The 24,294-nt window shown below is 38.7% G+C and overlaps 1 protein-coding gene across 1 annotated transcript; it reads right to left on the bottom strand.

Moving 5' to 3' along the window:
* krit1 (KRIT1 ankyrin repeat containing) lies at nucleotides 1-24,228 on the bottom strand. Its single transcript, XM_048607957.1, has 11 exons — nucleotides 24,212-24,228; nucleotides 23,881-24,024; nucleotides 19,851-20,007; nucleotides 18,194-18,301; nucleotides 16,356-16,512; nucleotides 15,536-15,687; nucleotides 9,591-9,757; nucleotides 7,603-7,690; nucleotides 3,797-4,003; nucleotides 1,911-2,027; nucleotides 1-453 (listed from the first exon to the last, which is right to left on the bottom strand). The coding sequence occupies exons 1-11, from the start codon at nucleotides 24,226-24,228 to the stop codon at nucleotides 364-366; spliced, it is 1,404 nt and encodes a 467-aa protein (XP_048463914.1). The 3' UTR covers nucleotides 1-363.
* Nucleotides 24,229-24,294: the final 66 nt, after the last annotated feature.

Below are 24,294 nucleotides of genomic sequence, written 5' to 3' on the forward strand. Positions count from 1 at the left end.
TTCTAAAAGACCCTGTTTTAATTCATAACAAAAAATATCAATATTGTGATACATTTCTAAAATGCTTTATAAACCATACTGAAGAGCACAACTATTGCTATAATGCATACAGTAAGTCAGAATCTTGTTGTTCTTAGAATCAAACCAAAACTTTTTTCTTTAGCACAATAACCAGACATTGACATAATCGACATACACAATTGCTTTAAAATACATCGAATAAGGTATACAATTCTTCAATATCATACAAATATACATGGAATGCTAAATCACAGTGGGTTTTTTTGGCTTCTTCGTAATCTAAAGCACTTCAGTTCAATAGGAATGGTCTTGTCAAGATAAAGATCTCACGATATTTAATGGTTACCCGTAGCCATGTCTCTCTGTCAAATTTCTTTCATTTACACTCAGTTGGCCACTTAATTTCATCAGTAATTTCACAATCAGACCAGCCTGCAAGATGGAGGCAGAAATAAGTGTTACTGAAAGGTATATATATAAGAAACAATAAAGAAACTGCACAAGTCTCAGTTCGAGATTACCCTTGACTTCTTTTGAAATATATAAATATTGCAGTCGATTTAAAATACTGAGCAAACAGTTATGAACATAGGAACAGGAGTAGGCCATTCAGCCCTTTGAGGCTGTTCCACCATTTAATTTAGCTACGGCTGATCAAATACTTCATGCCTTTTACCCACACTCTATCTCCATAATCTTTGAAACAATTAGTAATCAGAAATCCAATCTCTACTTTAAACATACTCAAAAGATTGAGCTTTCACAGCCCTCTGGGGTAGAGAATTTCAAAGATTCACATAGGAGAAAAATTTCTCCTCAACCCGGTCGTAACTGGCATCCCCTTTCTTTTCAAATTGTACCACCTGGTTTAGACTCCCCAGCCAGGGGAAACAACTTAACTCATTGCATGGAGAGTTAACAGAAAGCAGAGTTAACATGGAGTCCTGGGACCCTTCTTCAGTGCTGAGTTTCTTCGGCAATTTCTGTTTTTATGACCTGCACCCACCCTGTCTAACTCTTAAAGTATTTTGTAGATTTCAAAGAAATAACTGCTTATTCTTCACAACTCTGGAGAATACAGGCCCAGTTTGCCTAATATCTCTTCATAGGACAATCACTCCATTGCAGGAACAAATCTGTTGAATTTTTGCTGCGCAACCTCCAAAGCAATGACATCTTTCCTGATGTAAGGAGACAAAACTACACACAGTACTCCAGATGCAGTCTTACCATGCTCCTATAGAACTGAAGCAAGACTTCACTTCTCCTGTACTCAAATCAAAGGCCTCAACTCCACTTTCCTGCATTTTCCCCAAAGTCTTTGATTCTCTTACTGATTAAAAAATCTCTCAGCCATGAATATACTTAATGACGCATCATCTAAAGCCACTGGGGAAAAGAATTCCACAGATTTGAAAACTGTCCATTGCCTATGTACAGTCATGCCTTTTAATGTATTTTCCAAATTCAACTTAGCCATCTTGTGTCTCACACTTCCAAAATTTCTCTTATTCAAATTTAACACCCTTGCTTCAGGCTGAACAATCTCACTTTCAGAAACAATTTAAAGTCACACTCATCCTTAAAGGTTCTTTTACACAGGTAATTAATTATTAGTTCTTTTCTTTTCAAAAGTAACTGTCCTAATGTTTTGGAGGATTTCTATTGAAAGAAAATTTCAGAATTTTTAAAAATACACAGTTTCATTACTAGAATACCAGTTTGATCAGTATATAATGAGCTAGCTATATCAACCCCATTAACTATCGTTCACTTCAAGTATTGGTGATACAAAATTACAAGAAAAAGACCCTTGCATTATTTATGTTCCTAAATAAAACTGAAAGGCTTCACCTTCATCTGAACAGTGATGAGAATGAACTTTTTACCTGCTTTGTATGCACAACAAGGCTCATTTTATTTTCCAAACTGTGAATTTGAAAGTAGGCATCTGCTTCACCCAATTGCCACATGAGGGAGCCATACTTAAGGCTAATCAGCAAAGCCTGGAAAAAATACAGTTGTAAGAAAAAAATTAATATTACCAAGTGCATTTGCAGTTCAGAAAATAATTTGTCACAGCCTTCAATAGTGAAGAACTCCTATCTGATACAGTTTGTGGCGATGCATTTGGAATTCAGCCAATGGCGCTGCAAAGATTTTCAGTCATGAGTTGATAGAGGTGATTAATACCACCTACAGCTAGTAAATCACATCCACATTACCAAAAGGAAATTCAACAGCAAACATGCTCAGGACAATTCCACTATTTCCCAGGGGCTGATTACAGGGTGGGCAATATTAAAAAGTGAAAATAATTGCTTATGATTCAGAACTTAAACACTGAAAAAATAGACAAAGTTGAAACTTTGTCTTGCACTCATCACAAAAATTTTGACATAATGGCTCTTTGTTGCAACACTTAAAGTGGAAATATGCAAGTCTTGTGTTGAATAGGATGCAAAATTTACAACTCATGCCAGGTTTAACAGGAAGCCAAAGGTTCGCAATCTTAGTTCTTATAACTACCATTATACAGATCATTATGGCAAATTTTTTAATTGTTACAGAGTGAGTTTACAGTTGAAATAGATAAAATATTATACTTGGAAAAGAGAAAAGATGTTTTAATATAGAATTAAAGGAACTGGTCTTCTCATAACAAATGCCTATGAAAAGTCACAGTTCTTCAGAAGTAATCCATCACATAATTGGTTGGGAAGGGATCAGATAAATGCATGTTTACAAATAGTTATTTGGTAGCACAGAACTTGAGTATTACTGCAAAAAAGACTGTTAAAGCTTGTGACTTGCATTCATCACGACGATTCACAAAAAAATCACTTTAAAAGAAGAAGCAAACATCTATACTGAATGAGAGAAGAATGCTCAACAACAAAAACAGAAGTTGCTGGAGACACTCAGCAGGTCTGGCAGCATCGGTGAAGAGAAATTAGAGTTAACGTTTCAGGTCTGGTGATGCTTCCTCCTGATCTGAGGAAGGGTCACCAGACGCGAAACGTTAACTCTGATTTTGCGTCACAGATACTGCCAGACCTGCTGAGCTTTTCCAGCAACTTCTGTTTTTGTTTCTCATTTACAGCATCCACAGTTCTTTCAGTTTTTATTAAGAAAGTAGAGTGCTGGTTGGTTGACAAGTGGAGTGTGACTGATAGAAGGTGTCACCATGTAGGGTGCTGTGATCAACAGTTTACTGCCAGTGTTAAAATTTCATACAAGTTGACTCTGGTCAAGGTACTGCTCCAAGAAATGAACCAGTGAATGGTTGCCACCTATTTTGCTCAATTGACACAGGAGCAGTGCATATATATGTTTGTTTTGTCAGTAAGGAACAGGACTCTGTATATTGGTATATATAGATTCCAGTTCAGGCAAATGCATCACACTGCAAGGCCAATGGACAATCCTAAATTGGATGCATTCGCACACTCAAAATTGTCCAACAAATGTTGTCAATTGCAGAATCACATCTTTGAGCTTTACAAGCATGAGTTGTTTGAGTCCAGTCAGTATCTTGCTTGTTGCAAACAGAAGGGACATGTTGTTTGATATGAACCGCCAGTCTTTGGGATGTATGGTCTAAACACCTGGCATCACACTGGCACTGAAACACAGACTACATTACTCATTTGAGCAAATTACACGTTTGTAATTTTGTCCTGACAAAAAGGTTCAACAAAATGTCTCCTTCTGGGCAATATCAAAATACACATTTGTTACATCATAAATTCATCAGGGATCACTGTCAATTTACCTTTGTTTCCATGTTTAGCAAATGCAGGCCTTTCGTGTTTACACCAACGTATACTTTGACAACTTTATGACTACTTGAGCTTGATTTAGTATATACTTGTCCTGTGAAAAAGGCTGCTCCATAAGTTGGAAACTCCCAGCAAATCTGCAGGAAAAGACGCTGAAGGTGGTGCATCTCCTTACTGATTCCTTCACGACTGCTAAGACTCTGTTAAAGATTTTAAGATTGATCAACTTTTAAGATTTATATTGCAAAGTAAAAGTTGCCTGTGCATAAAAGGATACATATGAAAAATATTCTCATCACATCAAATCACTGTTTAAGAACTGCAGCCAATGCTGTTGGTAAATAAATGGAATTTTTCAATTAAGACTTTGTAAACATTTTGTTCAACAGCATTTAGGACTGGTTTATAGTTTTTAACAGAGGATCAGCTTGTAGTTCAGGACAGATTTGTGACTTATTTATTTCCCCTGAGTGTCATCAGCTAAAATACTTGAACACTAAAGATATGGAACACTCTTAGAGAAGTCTGTGTGAGAGTGAGAGAGACACTTCGGTCTTGTTGGTGGGGTTGGTGTTGGGGGCGGAGGGCAGGCACAAGTGGTGCAGACTGAAAAGTAGAAAAAAAGACTTTGTTTGTACTACCTGCTAACCAATTCAGAGCTGACAGTTTGAGGAAGAATAGCTTTCCTTTTCTCTATAATGTCAGAGAAGAATTCTTTCACAATGCATATTAGTATGCAATTGGAGAGACCAAAAAGCTGTTTTGGGCAGACTGTTAAACATAAGACATGAAAACCGGAGAATGTGCATAGATTCACCAATTTAAATGGTGGCAAACTATCATTATAAGTTGTCTTGGAATGGTAGGACTATACTGGACTAAGGGAGGCTGAGGAGACAAGTCAGGTGCTTTTTCTTTTAAAAACACATTCTTGCTGGAGCACTAAAGTTTGAAGCAAAGACTTTTAAGGGAAAACTGGAAAATTATATTAAGTAGGAAACAATATAAAGCAAGTTCTGAGCAGAACTAATTTTGGAATTGTCTAGCCAAGTGTTGCCACAGGCATTGATTATTTTTATGGTTAATTAATCAGGTCAGTTTCTTCAAGTTACTTATTTGTTTCAAGCTCCTGATCGGACTCTCATTTTCAATCTATATTCTTACCTGTGGCAGCTGCAAAATAGACACTTGCCATTAGGGAAGTATTAGGCTGCTTATTAACTGTACACTAATTCCCCTTTTGTAATTGTAATTTAACATTCCTTAACCATCAACCTTAACACTGATCAACCTTTGCTGTGTCATGCATCATGACCTAAAAGGGCAGTGAATCTGACAACACAGGTTTCATTCATGCTACTTCCAGTTCAGATGTAAACAGCAAGAGCATGTGTTACAGGGTTAGCCTGGAGAAATGACTGCAACTCCATTTCATTTTCTACATACATATAAAAGTATTCAACACCTGGGGAGTGGTAAGAAAAGTACACAATACTCATTAGCACTGATTAAAACATGATTGCTCAAAGTTTGAGTTATAAGCTCAAAAAAGGGTTGGCAGTCAAAAATAAAATTCAGTTGTTACAATTTGTAAAAAATTACTAGAATAATAATGATGTAGTGATAAGGGATTTTGCTTGTGAACAAGACCACTTGGAGTTTGAGCATGCCTGAGGCCCAACCTAATTTTTTTCTACTCTCCATAAACCAACGTAATTCAAAGTAATATGTAGAGTCTGAGGTTTACAGAACAGCAACAGGCCCTTCAGCCCATTGGGTCCATGCAGGTCAAAAACAACCATCTAACCTCCGGCACTTGGCCCATAACTTAGTATGCCATGGCATCTCAAGTGCACATTTAAATACATCTTAAATGTTGTGAGGGTTACTGCCTCTATCACCCTTACAGATTTCCACCAACCTCTCGATGCAAAAGTTTTTCCTCACATTTCCTTTGAAGCTTCTGCCCTTTACCTTAAATCCATGGTCAATGATTCCTCAATCAAGGGGAAATATTTCTTCCTGTCTAACCTAGTTACGCTCGTAATTTTGTATCTCTCAATCATGTAGGTTCTCAATCTCCTCTGCTCTAAGGAATTTAGAGTCAGAACCATACAGCATGGAAACAGACCTTTTGGTCTACGACATCCATGCCAACCAAGTCTCCCAAACTAAAATTGTCCCACTTGCCTATATTTAGCAGATATCCCTTTAAACCTTACCTATTCAGGTACCTATCCAAATGTCTTTTAAATGTTGTAATCGTATCTGCATCTACCACTTTCCCTGGCAGTTCATTCCACATACGAACAACCCTCTGGTGTGAAAAGTTGTCCCTCAGGTCCCTTTTAAATCTTCCTCCTCTCACCTTAAAAACATGCTCCCTAGTTTTGAACTTGCCCCACCCTAGGAAAAAGACCTTTGCTGGTAACCTTATCTACGCCCCTCATGATTTTATTAACCTCTAAGGTCACCACCCCTCAACACCTTCCGCTCCAGGGAAAAAAGTCCCAGCTTATTCAGCCTCTCCCTATAACTCAAATCCTCTTGTTCCAGCAACATTCTGGCAAATATTTTCTGAATCCTCTTCAATTTAATAATATCCTTCCTATAACAGGGTGACCAGAACTGTACACAGTACTCCAAAAGTGGCCTCATCAACATCCTGTACAACTTCAACATTATGTCCCAATGCTTATACTCAGTGGTCTGAGCAATGAAAGCAAGCGTGCTAAGTGCCTTCTTAACCACCCTGTCTTCCTGAGATGCAACTTTCAAAGAACTATTTACCTAAACCCCTCGGTCTCTGTTTGATGAGACTATCCAGGGCCCTACAATAAACTGTAGTAAGTCCTGCCCTTGTTTGTTTTACCAAAATGCAGTACCTTGTATTTATTCAAACTAAATTCCATCTGCCACTCCTCAGCCCATTGGCCCAATTGATAAAGGTCCCTTTGTAATCGCAGACGACATTCTTCACTGTTGACTATACCACCAATTTTGGTGTCATCCGCAAACCTACTAACTGTGCCTCCTAAATTCTCATCCAAATCCTTTATAAATGACAAACAACAGTGGACCCAGCACCGATTCCTGCAGAACATCACAGGTCACAGGCCTCCAGTCCAGAAAACAATCCTCGATCACCACCCTCTATGTCCTAACGCAGACTGTCCAATCTCTCTTCAATAACTCTCTAGCCAAGGCAACTTCCTCGCAAATCATCTCAGCACCCTCTCCAAGGCTATGACATCACTCCTATTATGTGGATTCTACAACTGCATACAGTACTTGAGCTGTGGCCTAACCAACATTTGATACAGTTCCAGCAGAATCCCTCTGTTTCTAACCTCTATGCCATGGTTAACAAAGGCAAGTATACCATATGCCTTCATAATCACTTTATTCACTTGTCTTGATACCTTAAAAGGACTGATGTACACGCACAAGGTCCCCTGATCATTGGCGCTTCCCAGGGTCCTACCGTTCATGTTTTCCCTTGCCTTATTTGTCCAGCCCAAATGCATTATCTCTCACTTATCCGGAATTCCATTTGCCATTGATCAGCGCATCTGACCAGCCTTTGTATGTCCTCCTGTAATCTAAGACTATCCCTACCATACATTAAAAGTTACACCAAGTTACTTCCACTCATGCAACAATTTTGAAGATAATTTAATAATCACATTGAGTAAGTAACATATGTTCAATAAAGTGTTTTTTTAATAAAATGTCAAGTAATTGAGAAAGGAAAGAATTAATGGGTAGATCAAAATTTCAAAGATTTATATGAACTGACCTTGTATTCATGTAAAATCCTATTGATCCAGTGTGGAGCCTTGCTTTTCAGTTTGGTACACGGTAAGATACATTTAAGATTTTCTTCACTGAAATGCATAGAATTTTATTCAGTAAAAGATAATGAACATCGTAGATAAAATAAATAATCAATGCTCACTCTAGCAGCTGAACAGTGAAACATGCTGAAGATAAACATTTTCTGAAATAACAGAAAATAAGTGCCTCAGCAGTGGTGAATGCATTCTGTTATGAAACTCAGCCACGCCAGAAATTGGCACATTCAATTCTTGCACTATATTGAATTTGCCTGATCTTCGTTGAGAAAAATTCTAAAACACAACTTTAGCAATCCTGGTCTAGAGAATTAATTGGACACTCTTCTCGTTCGGTCACAGAGAGTACATACCTAACAATATTAGGTGAAGGGAGAATTCAGTTGGCTTTAATATGCAGCTAATCCATGATGGTGGAGGAGTAGGGCTCCTGAGCTGGGAGCTCATCTGCTCTGTCCACTTTGCTTTTTTTGTCCCCCTCTTGTTGTTTTTCTTCTGTTTACTTGCCTCTTGTGAACAGCTTGGTCACGACAATGACATCGGCAACGACAGCATCACCGGTGGTGAGATGAGTCCTGCACAGAACCATGGCGGAAGCAGGGGCGAGTTTGGGTTCCCCGCAGCTTCTGCATCCAACACAGATGCGTGGAGGCGGGATCAGAGGTGGGTTTGGGCCCAATATGAGACCTGTCTGCATCAGCAGGAGCTGCTTTGGCAAGGTGGGACAGAATGGACTCTTGTTTGGGTTTTGCAAGTGCAGGTCGATTGAGTACAGTCCGTACTTTGCCTATTATGAACATCTGAAATAAAATGAAATTGTGGGACATGCAGCCAAGTCTCGGCCATCGCCCCATATTGAAATTGACACACAATGTTGCTCAATTGTATCATAGGCAGAATTTCTTATTTGGACTACTGGTGGCATCCTTTTAAAGAGCAAAATACCAATCACGCAGCCAGTGCATAGTAGAAAATTGAAACATCTTCCTTAATCCATTATTTACGTTTGTCTGGAACTTTGCCTTTGCTGCAGTTGTTGAAATAATTGAAATTGTGGTGATAAAAACTGCACATATTTAAAGTCCTTAATTTTCTAGTGATGGGAAAAGAAAGTACTGTGGAAAGCATGTCTACATAATATATTATCATTATCTTTCCCTTCCAAACAGCATACATCTTGTTAATCTTACGAAATATTCAGTTTCTAATTTAATGGAAACTGATCTTTCTTGCATATTTGGAATCAGGTTGAGATCTGCCTCAACCAAGAGGAATTGAATCACAAGTTCATTTGGCGACGAGTGGCTTCAGTTAGCCAGCCAACTGGCATGTTCATAATCTGTTCTGTGTACTATTCTCTAGTAGAGTGGTTTACAGAAGGCAGAGATCAGAAATAGCATCTCTCTATTTGGCCAAAATTACAATATAAAGACAATATGCTTCAAAAAGCAAAAGTACGTTGTGCATTTTAAATCCCTGAATACAAGGTTGAGAAGTACTGGCCATCCTATTAATAATATCCTGGTCTAACAATTAAAAAAACAATAATGGAGTTCTCAAGTATAATCATGTGAATGACACAGAATTGTTTATAATACTAAATAATGCAAGGATTTTAGCCCAGACTTAGAATAAAAATCTGCTGAAAGGTAGAGAAGCAAGAACTATCAATGTCTTGAAATGGAAATCCCCGAGGTTCTGATCAAACTCCCTACATTTGACAGAGATAGCAAGAACTGCAGATGCTGGAGTCAGAGTCGATAGTGTGGAGCTGGAAGAACACAGCAGGTCAGGCAACAAAGGAGCAGGAGAGTTGAAGTTTCGAGCCTAGATCTTTCATCAGGGCTCACTCCCCTGCTCCTCTGATGTTGCCTGACCTGCAGTATTCCTGCAGCTGTCTACATTTGATAAATCACTTAAAAGATGTACTCACTTGAGGAATCCCTGCTTATGTTTTTTACTCTCGTAATTTCCATAGATGATTTGAAGGAGAAGACCGGCCAATGTTATCAACTGACTGTCAGGACATGGGTATAATCCTTTCAGCAGGCTACTACGTGCCTCATCAAATAGAATAAGGATAGCCAGTGGATCATCCACCTTAAACAAACAAATTAAAATATGTACTATATACATAAACAATGTACACATTTAACAGCGTGTTATGCTTATTAAACAAAATCAATGTCAATTTGCACAGCAATAATATTTAGAAATACAAAAGCAGGAGTGGGCCATTTATCCCCTTGACCCTGCTCCACTATTCTTTATCATGGCTTATCATCTATCTCAACACCATTTTCCCTCACTATCGCTTGATGTCATTAGTAACTTCAAATTTATCAATCTGTGTTTTGAATATAGGCAATGACTAAGCATCTACAGCCCTCTGGGGTAGGGAATTCTAATGATTCACTGCACTCTGGAGGAAGAAAATTCTTCGTAATCTCTGTCCTAATAGTTTGTGCTTAATTCTGAGATTGCCTTGAATCAAAAACACAATGCCACCAGAGCAAATATCCTTTCTACATCTACTTCATCTGGCACTACAGAAATTTTCCAATTTTCAATGAAATCACCATTCATTCTTCTAAAACTATTCAACTGAAACAAAGTTTTAAAAAAGTTTCAAAAAGAGATGAGTGCAAAAGTATAGAGTGAAGAGGAACAATAATCAAAATGTTACAGAAAGAGGTAAACACTTTTGTAGAAAAGTACAGCAGAAATTAAAGCCAGAGTCATAATAAAGGTAGAAGTCAAAGCTTAAAGCTCTTTATCTGAAAGGCATGTAGCATTTCTAACAAGATAGAAGAATTGACAATACAAACAGAAATAAATGAATATAACTTGATAACTATTATGTTGCAGAGTCAGCAAGACTGGGAATCCAATATTCAAGAGTATTTGACATTTTGGAAGCTAAGGCAAGGAGGAAAAGGATGCTGTTAATAATGGAAATTATCAGTGTGCTGAGTAGTGACACAAGTGCAACATACTGTGATGTAGATCAGTTTGGGTGGAAGTAAGGAATAGTAAGGTAAAGAAATCATGGTGGGGGTCAGGCATACAAGAAGGGCACTACAATTCAATTGCTGATTTTAATCTGCATATTGACTGGATAAATCATATGGGTAAGGGTGAAATGGAAGACAAATCTATAGAGTGCGTCAGGATTCTTTCTTAGAAGAGTATCGGGCTCAACTTACCCAGGTATGTAATTTTAGATCTAGTAAAATGTAAGGGTTGCCGTAATTCTGTTGGATTACAGGGTTACCCTCTCATTAGAGAGGCTCAGGATCGCCACACCTCAGGCAAGGGTAGAGGGTTAGAAGGAGAGTCCTTCACCATAACCTCAGCCTGTGGGAAGTGAACTCTGCATTGCAAATCAGGCAGTCAACCAACTGAGCTAAAGGCAGCCCCCACATCACACCCCCACCTCCCCAGTAATGTGTAATTAAGATTAATAAGTGATCTGAAACAAACATTAAATAACCATTAATTTTGCCTTTTCCCCATTTCTCCTCCTTCTTGACCCAATATACTGCTCGAGAAACTCAGCAGGTCTGGCAACATCTGTGAAAAGAAAACAGAGTTAACACTTCAGAATTAGGTGAGTCCTCAGCCATTTCCTGGTCCCCATTGTTATTTCCCCAACCTCATTTTCTAAGGGGCTAATGTTCACTTTGGCTTCTCTTCATTTATTTAAGGAAGCTCTTGCTGTCCATTTTGAAATGACATGCAAGTTTACCCTCAAACTTTATCCCTTTTTTTTTAGGTTGTCTTTTGTTAGTTTTAAAATCTTCCCAATCCTCTGCCTCACCATTAATCTTTGCCACACTTTTTTTTCTTTCAATTTGATGTTGTCCTTAACTTCCTTAGTTACCGATGGTTGAGTCATTCCATTCCTAGAATCCTTCTTTTACACTAGAATATATTTGATTTATCCACTCATGGGACATGGGCATTGGGACAATGGCTGGCCAGCACTTATCACCCACCACTAGCTGACCTTCAGCTGGTAGTCGTGATCTGCCCTCTTGAACCACTGTAGTCCTTGTGCTACAGGTAGACCCCCATTACTCTTAGGGAGGAAATTCCAGGGATTTTGATCTAGCTGTCAGCTATGAAAAGCTTTCTTAAGCCATTGTTTCTCAACCTTCCCAAACCACACAGTCCTGCTCTGTCCTCATTTCTATGTAATTACCCAGATTTATGCTTACCATAGTTGTTTGCAAGCCAAGATCCTCACTGTCAAATCAAATGCTAAATGTTGCTGTGTCATGTTCACTGTTTCCAAGCCAATCTTTTACCACGACATGATTCATTAAAGCTATCACCGTATCCAAAACAGCGTAATGCCTGATTGGATCCACAATATTTTGTTCTAAGAAATTGACCTTAATACGCACTACAAATTCTTCCTTGTGGCTACCTTTGCAAATCTAGCTATCTCAATCTACAAGATGATGAAAGTCGCCATTGATTAATGCACTGCCATTATTATATGTCCTCATTACCTCCTGATTTATTCTGTCATACCAAACAGTAGGAGGACCGTAGACTACTCCTACTGGTGTCATCTTTCTCTTGTTATTTCTCACTTCCACCCATATGGATACTACAGTTTTTGTCCCAAGATCATTTCTTGCTATAATACTTATTCGATCCTGTCCTAACATTGCTACCTTATCACCCTTTCCTTCCTGCCTATCCTCTCAAAAAGTCACTGGATATTTAATTCCCAGTTTTGATCTGCTTGTACCATGTCTTTGTAATGGCTATAAGGTCATACCCATTTACCTGTATTTGTGCTATTAATTAATTTATTTTAGTTTAAATACTATGCGTATTCAAGTGAATAGCATTAATCTTCTCTCTTCACCATTTTTCCCCCCCGCTTGACCCAATATCCTGCTGGTTTTCTATGTTTGTACACTCCACCTCTTCCTGTCCTACCCTGGGTATTGGTATCCAAATAGCTGCCCAATAATGTTGTTGTATCCTCTTGCTTTGACGTCCTACATTTGCCCTCTCCCAAATTCTCTGCTCAGTAATTAGTTTAAAACCCTCTCTACAGCCCTGAGTATTTGATCAGCTAATAGGACTAAAGTAGACAAGGTGCCAGTACCTGGTGGTCTGCATTCAAAAGTTTTAAAGGAAGTGGCTACAGAAATATTGGAGGCATTGGCTTAAATCTTCCAGAACTCACTGGATTCTACAACGGTTCCGGAGGACTGGAAAACTTTTAACGTGAGGCCCTTGTACAAGACACAAGAGAGATAGAAAGCAGGAAATCATAGGTTAGTCAGTTTAACATCTGTCAGTCAGAAAATGCTGGAGCTCATTATAATGGAAGAAATAGCAGTACATTTAGGAAAGCTTAACAAAATCAAATAGAACCAACATGGTTTTTTGAAAGGGAAATCATTTTGACAAATTTGCTTGAGTTCTTTGAGGATATAAATGAGAGAGTTGATAAAGGAGATTTAGTAGATGTGGTGTATTTTGGATTTCCAGAAGACATTCGGTAAGGTGTCACATAATACATTATTGCACAAGACAGGAGCTCACACTATTAGGAGTAATGTATCAGCATGGATTGAGGATTGGTTAATACACAGAAAACAGGCAATCAGGATTAATGGGTCTTTTTTGAGGCTGCAAACACGTGACAAGTTGAATACCACAACAGCCAGTCATGGGACCTCAATTACTACTATCCATATTAGCAACTTGGTAGTGGGGCAATGAAAAAGTGTGCAAAGTTGCTGATCAGACAAAAATAGGTGGGGTGGGGCATGTTATAACAAGGACAGAAGGAATTTGCACGATAATAAAAATACATTCGGTGAGGGCAAAAATGTAGCAGATAGAGTTTAATGCAGGCAAGTTTGATGTCATGCACTTTGTTAGGAAGAATGAAAAGAAATATTAATTAGTGAAGGGAGACACCAAAAAAGTGCAGCACAGAGGGATTTGGGTGTTCTTGTGCATGAAACACAAAACACTGGTATGCCAATGCAGCAAGTAATCATGAGGGCAAACAGAGTTTTGGGATTGATTGCTCGGGGCTGGAGTTTAAAAACACAGAAGTCTTGTTATAACTGCACAGTGTTGGTGATTGCAGGCAATTCAAAAAAAGATTCACTAGACTGATTCCTTGGATGAAGCGCTTGACTTTTCAAGAACAGCTAAACACCTTAGACCTTTATTCGTTAGGTTTATAAGAATGAGAGGTGACCCTAGTGACAGGGTAGACGTTGAGATAATGTTTCTATGAATGGGGAAATCTCAAACTAGTGGATAAAGTTACAGAATAAGGGAACACATTTAAAACCAAGATGACAAAGACTTTCTTCTCTCAGAGGGTAGTGATATCTGGAATTCTCTACCCCAGAGAGTTGTCAAGGCTAGATCACTGAAACTATTTAAAGAGGAAGTAGATAGGGTTTTAAAATATCATGGAGTTGACAGCTATAAGCAGCAGCCATGAAAAAGAAGTCGAGGTCTGGGGCAGATCAACTGGGATCTTTATGAATGGTGGTGCAGGCTAATGGGGCAGAATAACCTGCTCCTGCTTCTAATTCTCATGTTATGTTTTCAAACTGGATAATCTCGCACATTCACATGAATTCTTCTGCAACTGTCTTGCCCACGTACTACAAATACAATGTTTATGCTTAGGTGTAATTAAAATTATAACCAAGACATTTCTCACTCAATGTAACTGAGCAATTTAGTTATGTAGACTTGGAAGCTTCATGATGCTAAGTCTAGATATAACTTGATAAAAATGTTATTTATATTTGAAGCAGGAACAAAGTCAAAGTGAGTCAGTAACATTGACTGACCATTTATCACACTAGCAATGAACCGAATCGATGAAAAGCCAAGAGCATCACTGTTGAACAAAATAATAAACCAGTCAGGACAAAATATTTACCTACACAGCCTTTGATACAACACTGCTTAGCTGCATTTACATAACATTGTTAGACATAACTGTATAACACTTTGGAAATACTGATATTTGTTGACATCCTAGTGAACTGGAAAACTGCAGCTAAACGATTACTGCCTAACACATAAGAAAGCAATGCAAATAAAGTAGTCTGTTGGTCTGTGATGTAAAGTTAAGTCAATCAATTTGCAGTAAATGCCTCTCAGTCAGCATGTGCTTTGGAGGGTCGGGGTAAGTGTTGCGACTGGTGGATGCGTTGTGTCCTGCAACTTGAGTTGTGTTGGGGCTGGTGGGGGAGGGGTGAGAGTAGTAGGCTTTAATCCTGAATTTTCCTGGGTAACTATTGGCTTCATTGAAGCTGAACACTCCAAACTCTTCAACGTTAATGGATTCTACCAGAGGGTCTTAGATGCAGGGAATTGCCCATCGGAATCTTTACGTTCCTGGTCAATTCCGAGTGTGGGTTGCACCTGGGATTTCATATGGTCCCAATGCAGAACTCCAGTCCGTGCTGCTTCAATGACTATCTGGCCACTGGAACTACTTGACCATTTTCACTAATGTTCCCTGCTGGAAAAAAAAATTTGTGAACATTTTGTCCGTGACAATACCTTAGAATCTTATTTTGTTAATTAACTAATCATCCACACATGACAAATGTGATCAAAGACATGACAACAACAGAATGGAATAGTTCACGTTTTCAGTACGGTTGAACTAAATATTGATTAAGCATGGCTTGGGAATAGAAAAGCATCCTGTCAAACCATTCAAAATCCCATTGGTTTTCACAAATGAAGCATGCATATACAATTGCTGAAAACCATTTTCAGCAGTGAAAGGAGGGTAAGGCCTTATAAATTTGTATTGCTCCTCAAGCAAAAATGCTGTTTATAATGCTGCACTTTAGCACTAACCTTCTTTTCAGTTTCCAGTGGAAGCCGTACATCCCTGCGTAGGAAGAGTTGTGGTTTTTCCAAATGTGGATCAAGGCTTGTTAATTCTGCAACGATTTCTGGCCAGTCTCGCAGGTGCTGTAGTGATTTATGGTACGGTTTGAGCTGCAAACCTAGAGAAAAAAAAATTGAAAGATAGCGTGGCAATGTCTTCACCAGTAAATTTACTTATTACTTTTTAAAAGAGGAGCAATGAAGGAGTGGGTTAACAATAGTATATCATTTCTGGGAGCTGTATTCAAATCTAGCCGAGATTGCTAGAACAAAAGTCAGCTTTACTTGTTGGTTTTGAGTGCCCAATATAAAATATGCATAATCCTATCAGGATAAATGCAGTCTTAAACTCAAACTGTCCCTAATCTCATCCACAGACTGCAAGATGGCTGGTGCAATGTTTAGGTGTGCAAGTGCTTCAAGCTAACAATGGGTCATATTTCCTGGCAACAGCACAAAAGAATGTGCCACCAGCATTGAACAAGAATTTTTACAAAGCTAAACAAATTGTCCTTCTCCCTTGTATTGAGAATCTGCGATGTGAATTAGCATGAGCATCATGAATTCATCATCCCCTTGCTATTTAAAATGGGAAAACCATATTTGAACTTCGATTTGTAATTGATAACATTTGCAAGGAATCCTCCCACTAAAATGCATTCATCTTTTCTCTTATTTTAACAATTTATTTGAAAATAACATTCTCTGCAAAATTCAACCATTTTAGCATTTTTTTTAGTTAAACTATTATTTAAATTAAAAAAATCAATTTAATCATCTTTCTTACTGAGGTTCTCAGAGCAGATCCAGATTGTAAAGTACTGTTGTGTTTCTGGTGACAGCCGCATGCCCTCCATAATTTGCTGCACTGTGGTATTGTTACCGTGCCTCAGCTCAACAGCACGATAAGACCCGTCGGTACGATAAATTCTAACTTTCTCATACTGATAATGCAACAAAAAAGTTCAAATTAAAATTTAAATAGTAGTTTACAAAATATTTAAAATTTATTTGAATTGTATTACTATAGTGTTAATTACAAGGCTATCAGATCAAGATTGTTTCAGATGACATTTGTAAAAGCATATTACGTATTCTTGCCATATTCGGACTTCACCACAGATCTACACCACAGATTTAGATCACAACTTCAGCTGGTACTCTGATCTCTTAATAATAATTTGTCAAATAGATCAGTGTTTTAACAATCTCTAAAGGTAATCAATAATCATTTCTAATATCAGCATGATGATTTAAGCAAGATATCAGAGTCTTTAAATGTTTAATCACGAATATCTAAAGCACATTAAGATTTATTTTAATCTAATATATTGTTTACTAAATATCTCTATAAATCTTTATCAAATGGAAAATCTGCACATCATTTGTCAAGTATAACAAAGTTGAATCAAATGTATTAGAGTTCTGCATATTTTATTACAGCAATAACAGTCTAATTAAGATCAAATATTGCACTACATCAGCTATTTCCATTTGTATATCTAACACATAAGTGGAAACACATTGTTGTGTTTAACTTGTTCCAAATTCAGGTCCTGATAAATCCATTTATAAAAGGTGTTCCGAGGGAGGGTCATTGGACTCAATGTTAACTGTGCTTTCTCTTGACAAATTATGCTAGACCTGCTGAACTTCTCCAGCAATTTCTGTTCTTGTTCTTGATAAATCCATGTCCAGTTGAGAGCCCCTATTTGCCAATGATACACAATGATCATGCCACATACATTCAAATTACCCAAATAGCCTGACCTCTTGCCTGCGCCAAGACTAAACAACTTCGAAAAATGCAGGAGGCACTGTGACAGTTTGACCAGCTAAAGCCAGACAGCTTTCCAGAGCAGACTACAAGCAAGCTTTTCATTGTTGGCCAACCACGGCCATCCTACCAAATATAACTTCTGGAATCTGAGTGGCAAGAACTGTGCCTACAGATTCTATCCAATGAACCAACTCTTTAATCAATCCATATTACTGATTACTGCAGACCTGCCTGACTTAAGTGAGAGAATATCAAGTTAATTCGAAGGATTGAACTGGTTCTACTCTCCATCTCCAGACATTACAACTTCAGAGAGCTCAAGTACAGTTTTTGCTGACTATTCATTCTTATCGATTACATTAATCTATTCTTATCTGACATCCAGCCACCACCGTTTTTGATTCATTTGGTGGCTTGCTGTGATCTCCCGCTGTTTGATAATTATGAAATTTCAGCCACTTATACAAAAAGATGATGGTTAATTAACAAATCAAAATTACATGCTGAAAGTACTACATATACATTTGTACAGTTAACTAAAATGCATATTTTGGTCATGCAACTCAATGTTCAAGGAAGTGCTAAACTGGACTACACAACTTAAAGTTGTTTAGTTTTGGTTGTTTCAAACATGGCTGTACTTTCTCAATATCTGGTTGTGTGAATATGATAACAATTGGTTTCCAGAAGATCATGCAGTGACAGATTAAGCTAGGTCGACAGTACCAAAGCAGTAATATCACTGGACTCGCAATCTATAACTCTTTAAATACGTGCAAAACACTGTCAAACATCTGGAGATTTGTGCATTTTAATGCTGGAAAAGCCTCAGGAAATGAACTTACTGGTTTATTCAATGCATCATTTAGGAGTTGTACTGTTGTTTCCCAATCATTTTGCTTATTCTCTTCACAGACCTGCAATGCTGTCCTTCCTTGTTGATCCACAATATGCTGCAATAGTCACCAAACATAAAACAATTTCAGAATGATATGCAAAGTATAGTTTAAGCAATATTTCTAATCATAAAATAATGATTCTGCGTGAACAAATTTCTCATCAATAGTTGCAACAGGTGAATTTGAATACATTTCTCTCATGGGAATGAAGTGCTAAACTGGACTACACAACTTAAAGTTGTTTAGTTTTGGTGTGTTTCAAACATGACTGTACTCTCTCAATATCTGGTTGTGTGAATATGATAACAATTGGCTTCCAGAAGATTATGAAGTGACAGATTAAGCTAGGTCGACAGTACCAAAGCAGTAATGTCACTGGACTCGCAATCTATAACTCTACTTTCACGTTCAGGACAAATGGATTTCAATTCAATCATGGCAGATAGCAAAATCTGAATTCTACTGATGTCTGAATTTTTAAAAAAAATGGTAATTATATAACCACTGATGATTGTTGTAAAAACCCATTTGGTTCGCCATATCGTTAGGGAAGGAGATCTACCACCCTTACCTGATCTGGCAACACGTGACTTCAGATTCTCAGCAATGCGGGCATCACTCAACTGCCCACTGTGCAATTAGAATGGCCTATAAATGCGGGCCAAGCAGAAGATGGCCACATTCTATGAACAAATAAAACAGTCTGTGTTGATTCTCCCTTGGAATCATGCACTTAAAAAAAAACCTGCCCCTACAATTGACTTTTAATAGACATGAACATCAGAAGCCTGTCCATGCATACTGGAAATGAAAGACTTTTGGACTTGTTCCACAATATTGAATGGGCTGAGGGAGGAACATTATCACCACAAGATCTGTAACATCAGGCTAGTGGCGAACAAAGCAGAGAAAGGACCCTTTGTTGCCATGTATGGTTATCACATTCCTTCGAGATGCGAACAGTCCCTGGTTCGAAACCACCAAAAACATTTGAAGGGCTTTTGTGGTGCAGTATCCCCACCTCTGGGCCAGGAACCCTGGGCTCAAGTCGCACCTGCTCCAGCGGTATGTAAGAACATCTCTGAATGGATTGATTAAACAATAAACAAAGCAGTAGAGAAAGCATAGGTTCAAGTTCCACATAGACAGCATGTAAGTAAAAGCATTTCTGAACAGGTTAATTAGAAAATACCTAAGCAGTGGACAGCAAGGCTGTGGAAATATCTATTTCTTTATCACCTCTATGCAAGGCAGTATATAAAACACTGCTTGAATAGGGAAATAAGGATAAATGGGAATAAATATGCAGCTTGATAGTGCAATGCCTATTTATATCTGCAGGGTTTTAACGAAGAGAGGAAAATCTGAATGCAGTCAATTTTTCAGTGAAGGCAGAATCTTGGAAGGCTGGAAAATTTACCAACAATTTTGAAACTAGCAATGAGATACAATCAGCTAGCATTCGTAAACTGATATAACTTTTAATAATAGCACACTAAATCTGCTTAAAAAAAAGACAGACACAATCAAGGATCAACGTATCAAAGCTCTAGCTTATACGAAGATTTGAACAGAACGTGCTAAGAAATTATGTGAACCATACCCGATCAATCTCCGGATGCTGTAGTAAAAGCTGCACAATTTCTGCACGTCCTCCACCAGCTGCAAAATGAAGTGGTGAACTAAGCTGTCCATTTAGAAGGTTGGGATTACACTTTCCCTTTTCTATTAGGATGCGGGTAGCTTCAACCTTTCCATACCTAAAAAGCAAATAACGGGCAGGAAGAAAGATGAAATTGAAGTTAAGTTTATTACTTTAACTTTTCAGGCTTGAATATAATTTTAGACAGATTATATCAAAATCTTTATAGTTGAGAAAAATATTTTCTTGATTTAAATATGCATTACTTCTAGTACTAGATAAGATTGGCAATGGAAAAGGTTAAGGGCAACTGCCAGCATGTGAGCATATTGAAAATGAACGCAACATTGAATAAATGGATCAAATGTCCGATCCTTCTGATGTAATTGAACAATTACAAGCATTTAGAAGCAGCACAAATCAAAGGACATGAAATGCCATTTTAAAGTGATAAATAAAATTAAATCAGTACAAGTACGATTTCTCCAAGAAAACTAGTGTTAATTATTAGACAGCTGAACAAATCGATTCAAATCCAGTCGCTTGTTCAGAGGTTCATTTAACTAAGTCATGTGGTTCCTAGGATTCAGAATCACAAAATAGGAAATAAAAATTTAACACACAGTGGTTACCCAAAGTAACGACAATACTTGTTGCCATCTCCTTCACTGAATATCGGAGCAGATGTTATGATCAAGGCAAAAGTTAGAAAGCTGTATGTATTTTCAGAATATGAGAAGTAATGACAGAGATTTTCCATTGTTGGCTTAAAGTACGGCAGTGTGTCTTGATTGGCATCACACCTAGTGTGTTATCATGGGTGATGACTGCACACTTTTCACCTCATTACCTATTCAAGTGACACGTACACGAATGATGGGGCCAATCACGTGGTGAGCAAGTAGGTTCTCAATCCTGGCAGACCAGCTGGATGCCATTTCATCACTGCTTGCCAGGAGCATCCCTGGATCCTATGATGTCTGTTCCTAACATCAACCAAATGTCTCCTAGGACACAGAAGCCAGCCCCTCAATTTCAGTGACACCCTTTTGCAAGTGCTCTTGGATGTTCGAATGGTGGAACCTGCACACACTCATCATGGAAAAGATGGCAAACCTATCATGTATCTACAGGATCCAGGGGAAAAGGTCTGTCACCTGTCTGAGATTGTCCAAGCAACATGAGACGATTTAAGGGTGAGATCAACAAAGGCCACATCTCATTTCAGTTTCTAATAACAGTGCTGCCAAAAGTATTTTCACGAAGAAATCCAAACTTCAGAGTGCATAGTAGTGGAAGAGTTGCCAGTGAAGATGCTCGGGGATTACGAGGGTACAGTGAAGGCACATTGCACTCTGAAGCTTTCCAGGGAAACAGATTGTATATTCATTCACAGGACGACAGCATCGCTGGCTAGGCAGCATTTATTGCCCATCCCTAACTACCCAGTGGGCAGTTCAGAGTCACCCACATTGCTGTGGGTCTGGAGTCACACGTATGCCAGACCAGGTAAGGATGGCCGTTTCCTTCCCTAAAGGGCATTAGTGAACCAGATGGGGTTTTCCTGACAATTGACAATGGATCCATGGCCATCATTAGATTATTAATTCCAGATATTTATTGAATTCGAATTCCACCACCGCAGGATTCAAACCCAGGACCCCAGAACATCACCTGGGGCTCTGGATTAACAGTCCAGTGATAATACCACTAGGCCATTGCCTCCCCTACATAAGCAACAAGGTGGTATTCACAATGGAGTGTATGCCTTGATGGCACTTGCACATCTTTGATGCAAGGACCATTTTAACACAAGCATCCTGGAGCTGAATGCAGTAGTGCTCAACATCACCGTGCTTTAAAGCCATCTTAATCCAGGACAAGATTTGTGTCCACACTTGTGCTTTTACAGAAAAAATGAAGATCCCCGCCACAGGTGAGAGGAAGTGTTATCATAAATCAAATGGAAAGCTTTGAGGAACATACAGAAGGGAACAGCCAAATGCACAAATGAAAACATAACACAAAAGTCATCTCTGGACAGCTCGGCCTCCTGGAAGCTGGTGACTAGAAGGTGGTCTCTGGTCTCCGTGGTTCAGCTGATATTTTCCCTCTCTCGAATGGTTATTTTGGCCCATCGCAACATTTTCACTCTCAACTTCCTCTTCATTTCCTGCATCATCTCCTCGGTGAACACATCCCCCTCCCACCATTGGTGACTGAGACTGTGGAGGATGCAGCAGACAACGATGATGTGGGGCAGCATGTCTGAAGTATACTGCATCATCTCCACCTGAACAATTCAGACACTGGAATCTCATCTTCAGGTCTATGGTTGAAGCACGGGCAGTGCCATACCTCTACTCAGCAGGCTGAGGATTTCTTAGATATAACTTCAGCCAAGTGTGGAGAGAGTATCCTCTGTGGCCCAGCAAAATTCCTTGTGTAGGCCAACTGCCTTCCAAAGAAGCTGGCACCTGTGAATGGTCCAGGATCCAAGAGCCCTGGCTGCTATCTGGAAACCCAGCACAGAGTTGCATTACCTGGCTGTAGTGGCCTCATTGAAGATTTCAAAACGATGGGAGTGGAATCCTTTTGATGAAGATGCTGTTTCATGATAAAAGGGATGCAATTGCACTCTAAACCAGTGAAAAACTACCATTTGCCAAAAATCTCAATGGCCGAGCTGACAGACTCACAACAGCAAGGGGAAAAGAGATGCAATGATTGGTTAAAAAACTGACTATACAGTCTTTACTGGAGACCTCTCATAGCACCCTTCATCTCAAGAGGGGATATGGCAGTTGCATCATCATGGCTTACAGTCTTAGCAACTGTGCATTATTGCTATCAGCAAAGCTGGGTTTCAAGATACTATGCCTGGCTCCATTGATTCATGGAGGCCCGAGAGATCACAAAATGCCAATCAGGCCATACTGTACTTTCATGTCAGGTACAAAACAATAATAACAGGGTATGCCCTTCAAAAGTATACAGAATATAGGGAGTTGCAAAAGACAAAGGCATCCTGAGAGGTTGTGAATCACCTTAAACTTTATTGCACCAGACTACTGTGTACATCACTCATCATGTTAAATCCTTGATAGAAAAGAGGAATTCCCAAGTAGGAAGCCTCTTACCAGTGGCCCCCGACAATTGCTGGATGCCAAGATAAAATGTCACAGCAGCCAGATGGTTAACGAGGGTGTGGATATGAAGGATGTGGAGCAGCTGCCCATAGAGAAAACCGCGTTGTAGTCGAATTTCTGAAGAGTCAAGTATTATTCTTGATTGGGCAGAAGCTAGTTGGAAAATGGATTTAATTCAAGGGAGTTAAACTAGTGAGGTGCAAATGCATGCAGATAGATTTTCTGCAATCTGATGGCGAGAAAGTCATCTCAGCATCTAAGGGGGGGTGGGGGGTGTGGGGTGTAGAACTTAGTTTCCAAAATTTATTGCAATGGCAATAATCAGATTTCCAATTATGTCATCACATTCACTTTTAGAACATAGAACATTACAGCGCAGTACAGGCCCTTCGGCCCTTGATGTTGCGCCGACTTGTGAAACCAATCTGAAGCCCATCTAATCTAAACTATTCCATTATCATCCATATGTTTATCCAATGACCATTTAAATGCCCTTAAAGTTGGCGAGTCAACTATTTTTGTCTCACTACCTCTGGGAATGGAAAATCACACTCAATGTTTGTGATACCAGCAAGATTCAACGCAGCATACAAGATGACCGAAGTGCAAGAACAGAATTTGTGACATAATAAAGGAATACTGGTGAAATATGATGACAAATCCCTTTAACTATAACACTGCCATGGAAGAGCCAAGCACTGCCTAAGTCAGAGAAATAAAAATCTGTGGCAGACTTCATTCTTGGCTTTACTTAACATGAACAACTTTATTTTCATGGAATATTTTAATAAGTTTTAATTATGGAAAATAATAAAAAGTTTGGTTGAAGCCAAATTACATACCAACAAGCATAATGAATAGGTGCCCAATGATCACTGTCCAACTGATTAACTGAAAAGCCACTATCTAGAAGTTTGCTCAGCAACTCCGTAACACCTTCACAGGCACTGCGATGCAGAGGAAAATCATCCACCCACTGTCGTTCCCTGAAAGAGAAATGAAATTCATTAAAAAAAAACTTTTCAAATTGAACAGTCACAAGAAAAGCATACATCTGATTCTCTTCTGATAATTAATACATCAGCAAATGTTTCTTCATAAATTGTCAATTCTCAGCTTTTAAAAATAACTGGCATATATTTCTATACATGGTCCTCAGGATTCCTAAAATACTTCAAAGCATCAGTCATCAGTTGTAATGTAGGCAAATTCAACATTCAATAAATGGGTAGCCAGGTCCCAAAAATGGCAATGAA

Source organism: Rhincodon typus, chromosome 2 (assembly GCF_021869965.1).
Source record: "Rhincodon typus isolate 14 chromosome 2, sRhiTyp1.1, whole genome shotgun sequence".
Classification (NCBI taxonomy): domain Eukaryota; kingdom Metazoa; phylum Chordata; class Chondrichthyes; order Orectolobiformes; family Rhincodontidae; genus Rhincodon; species Rhincodon typus.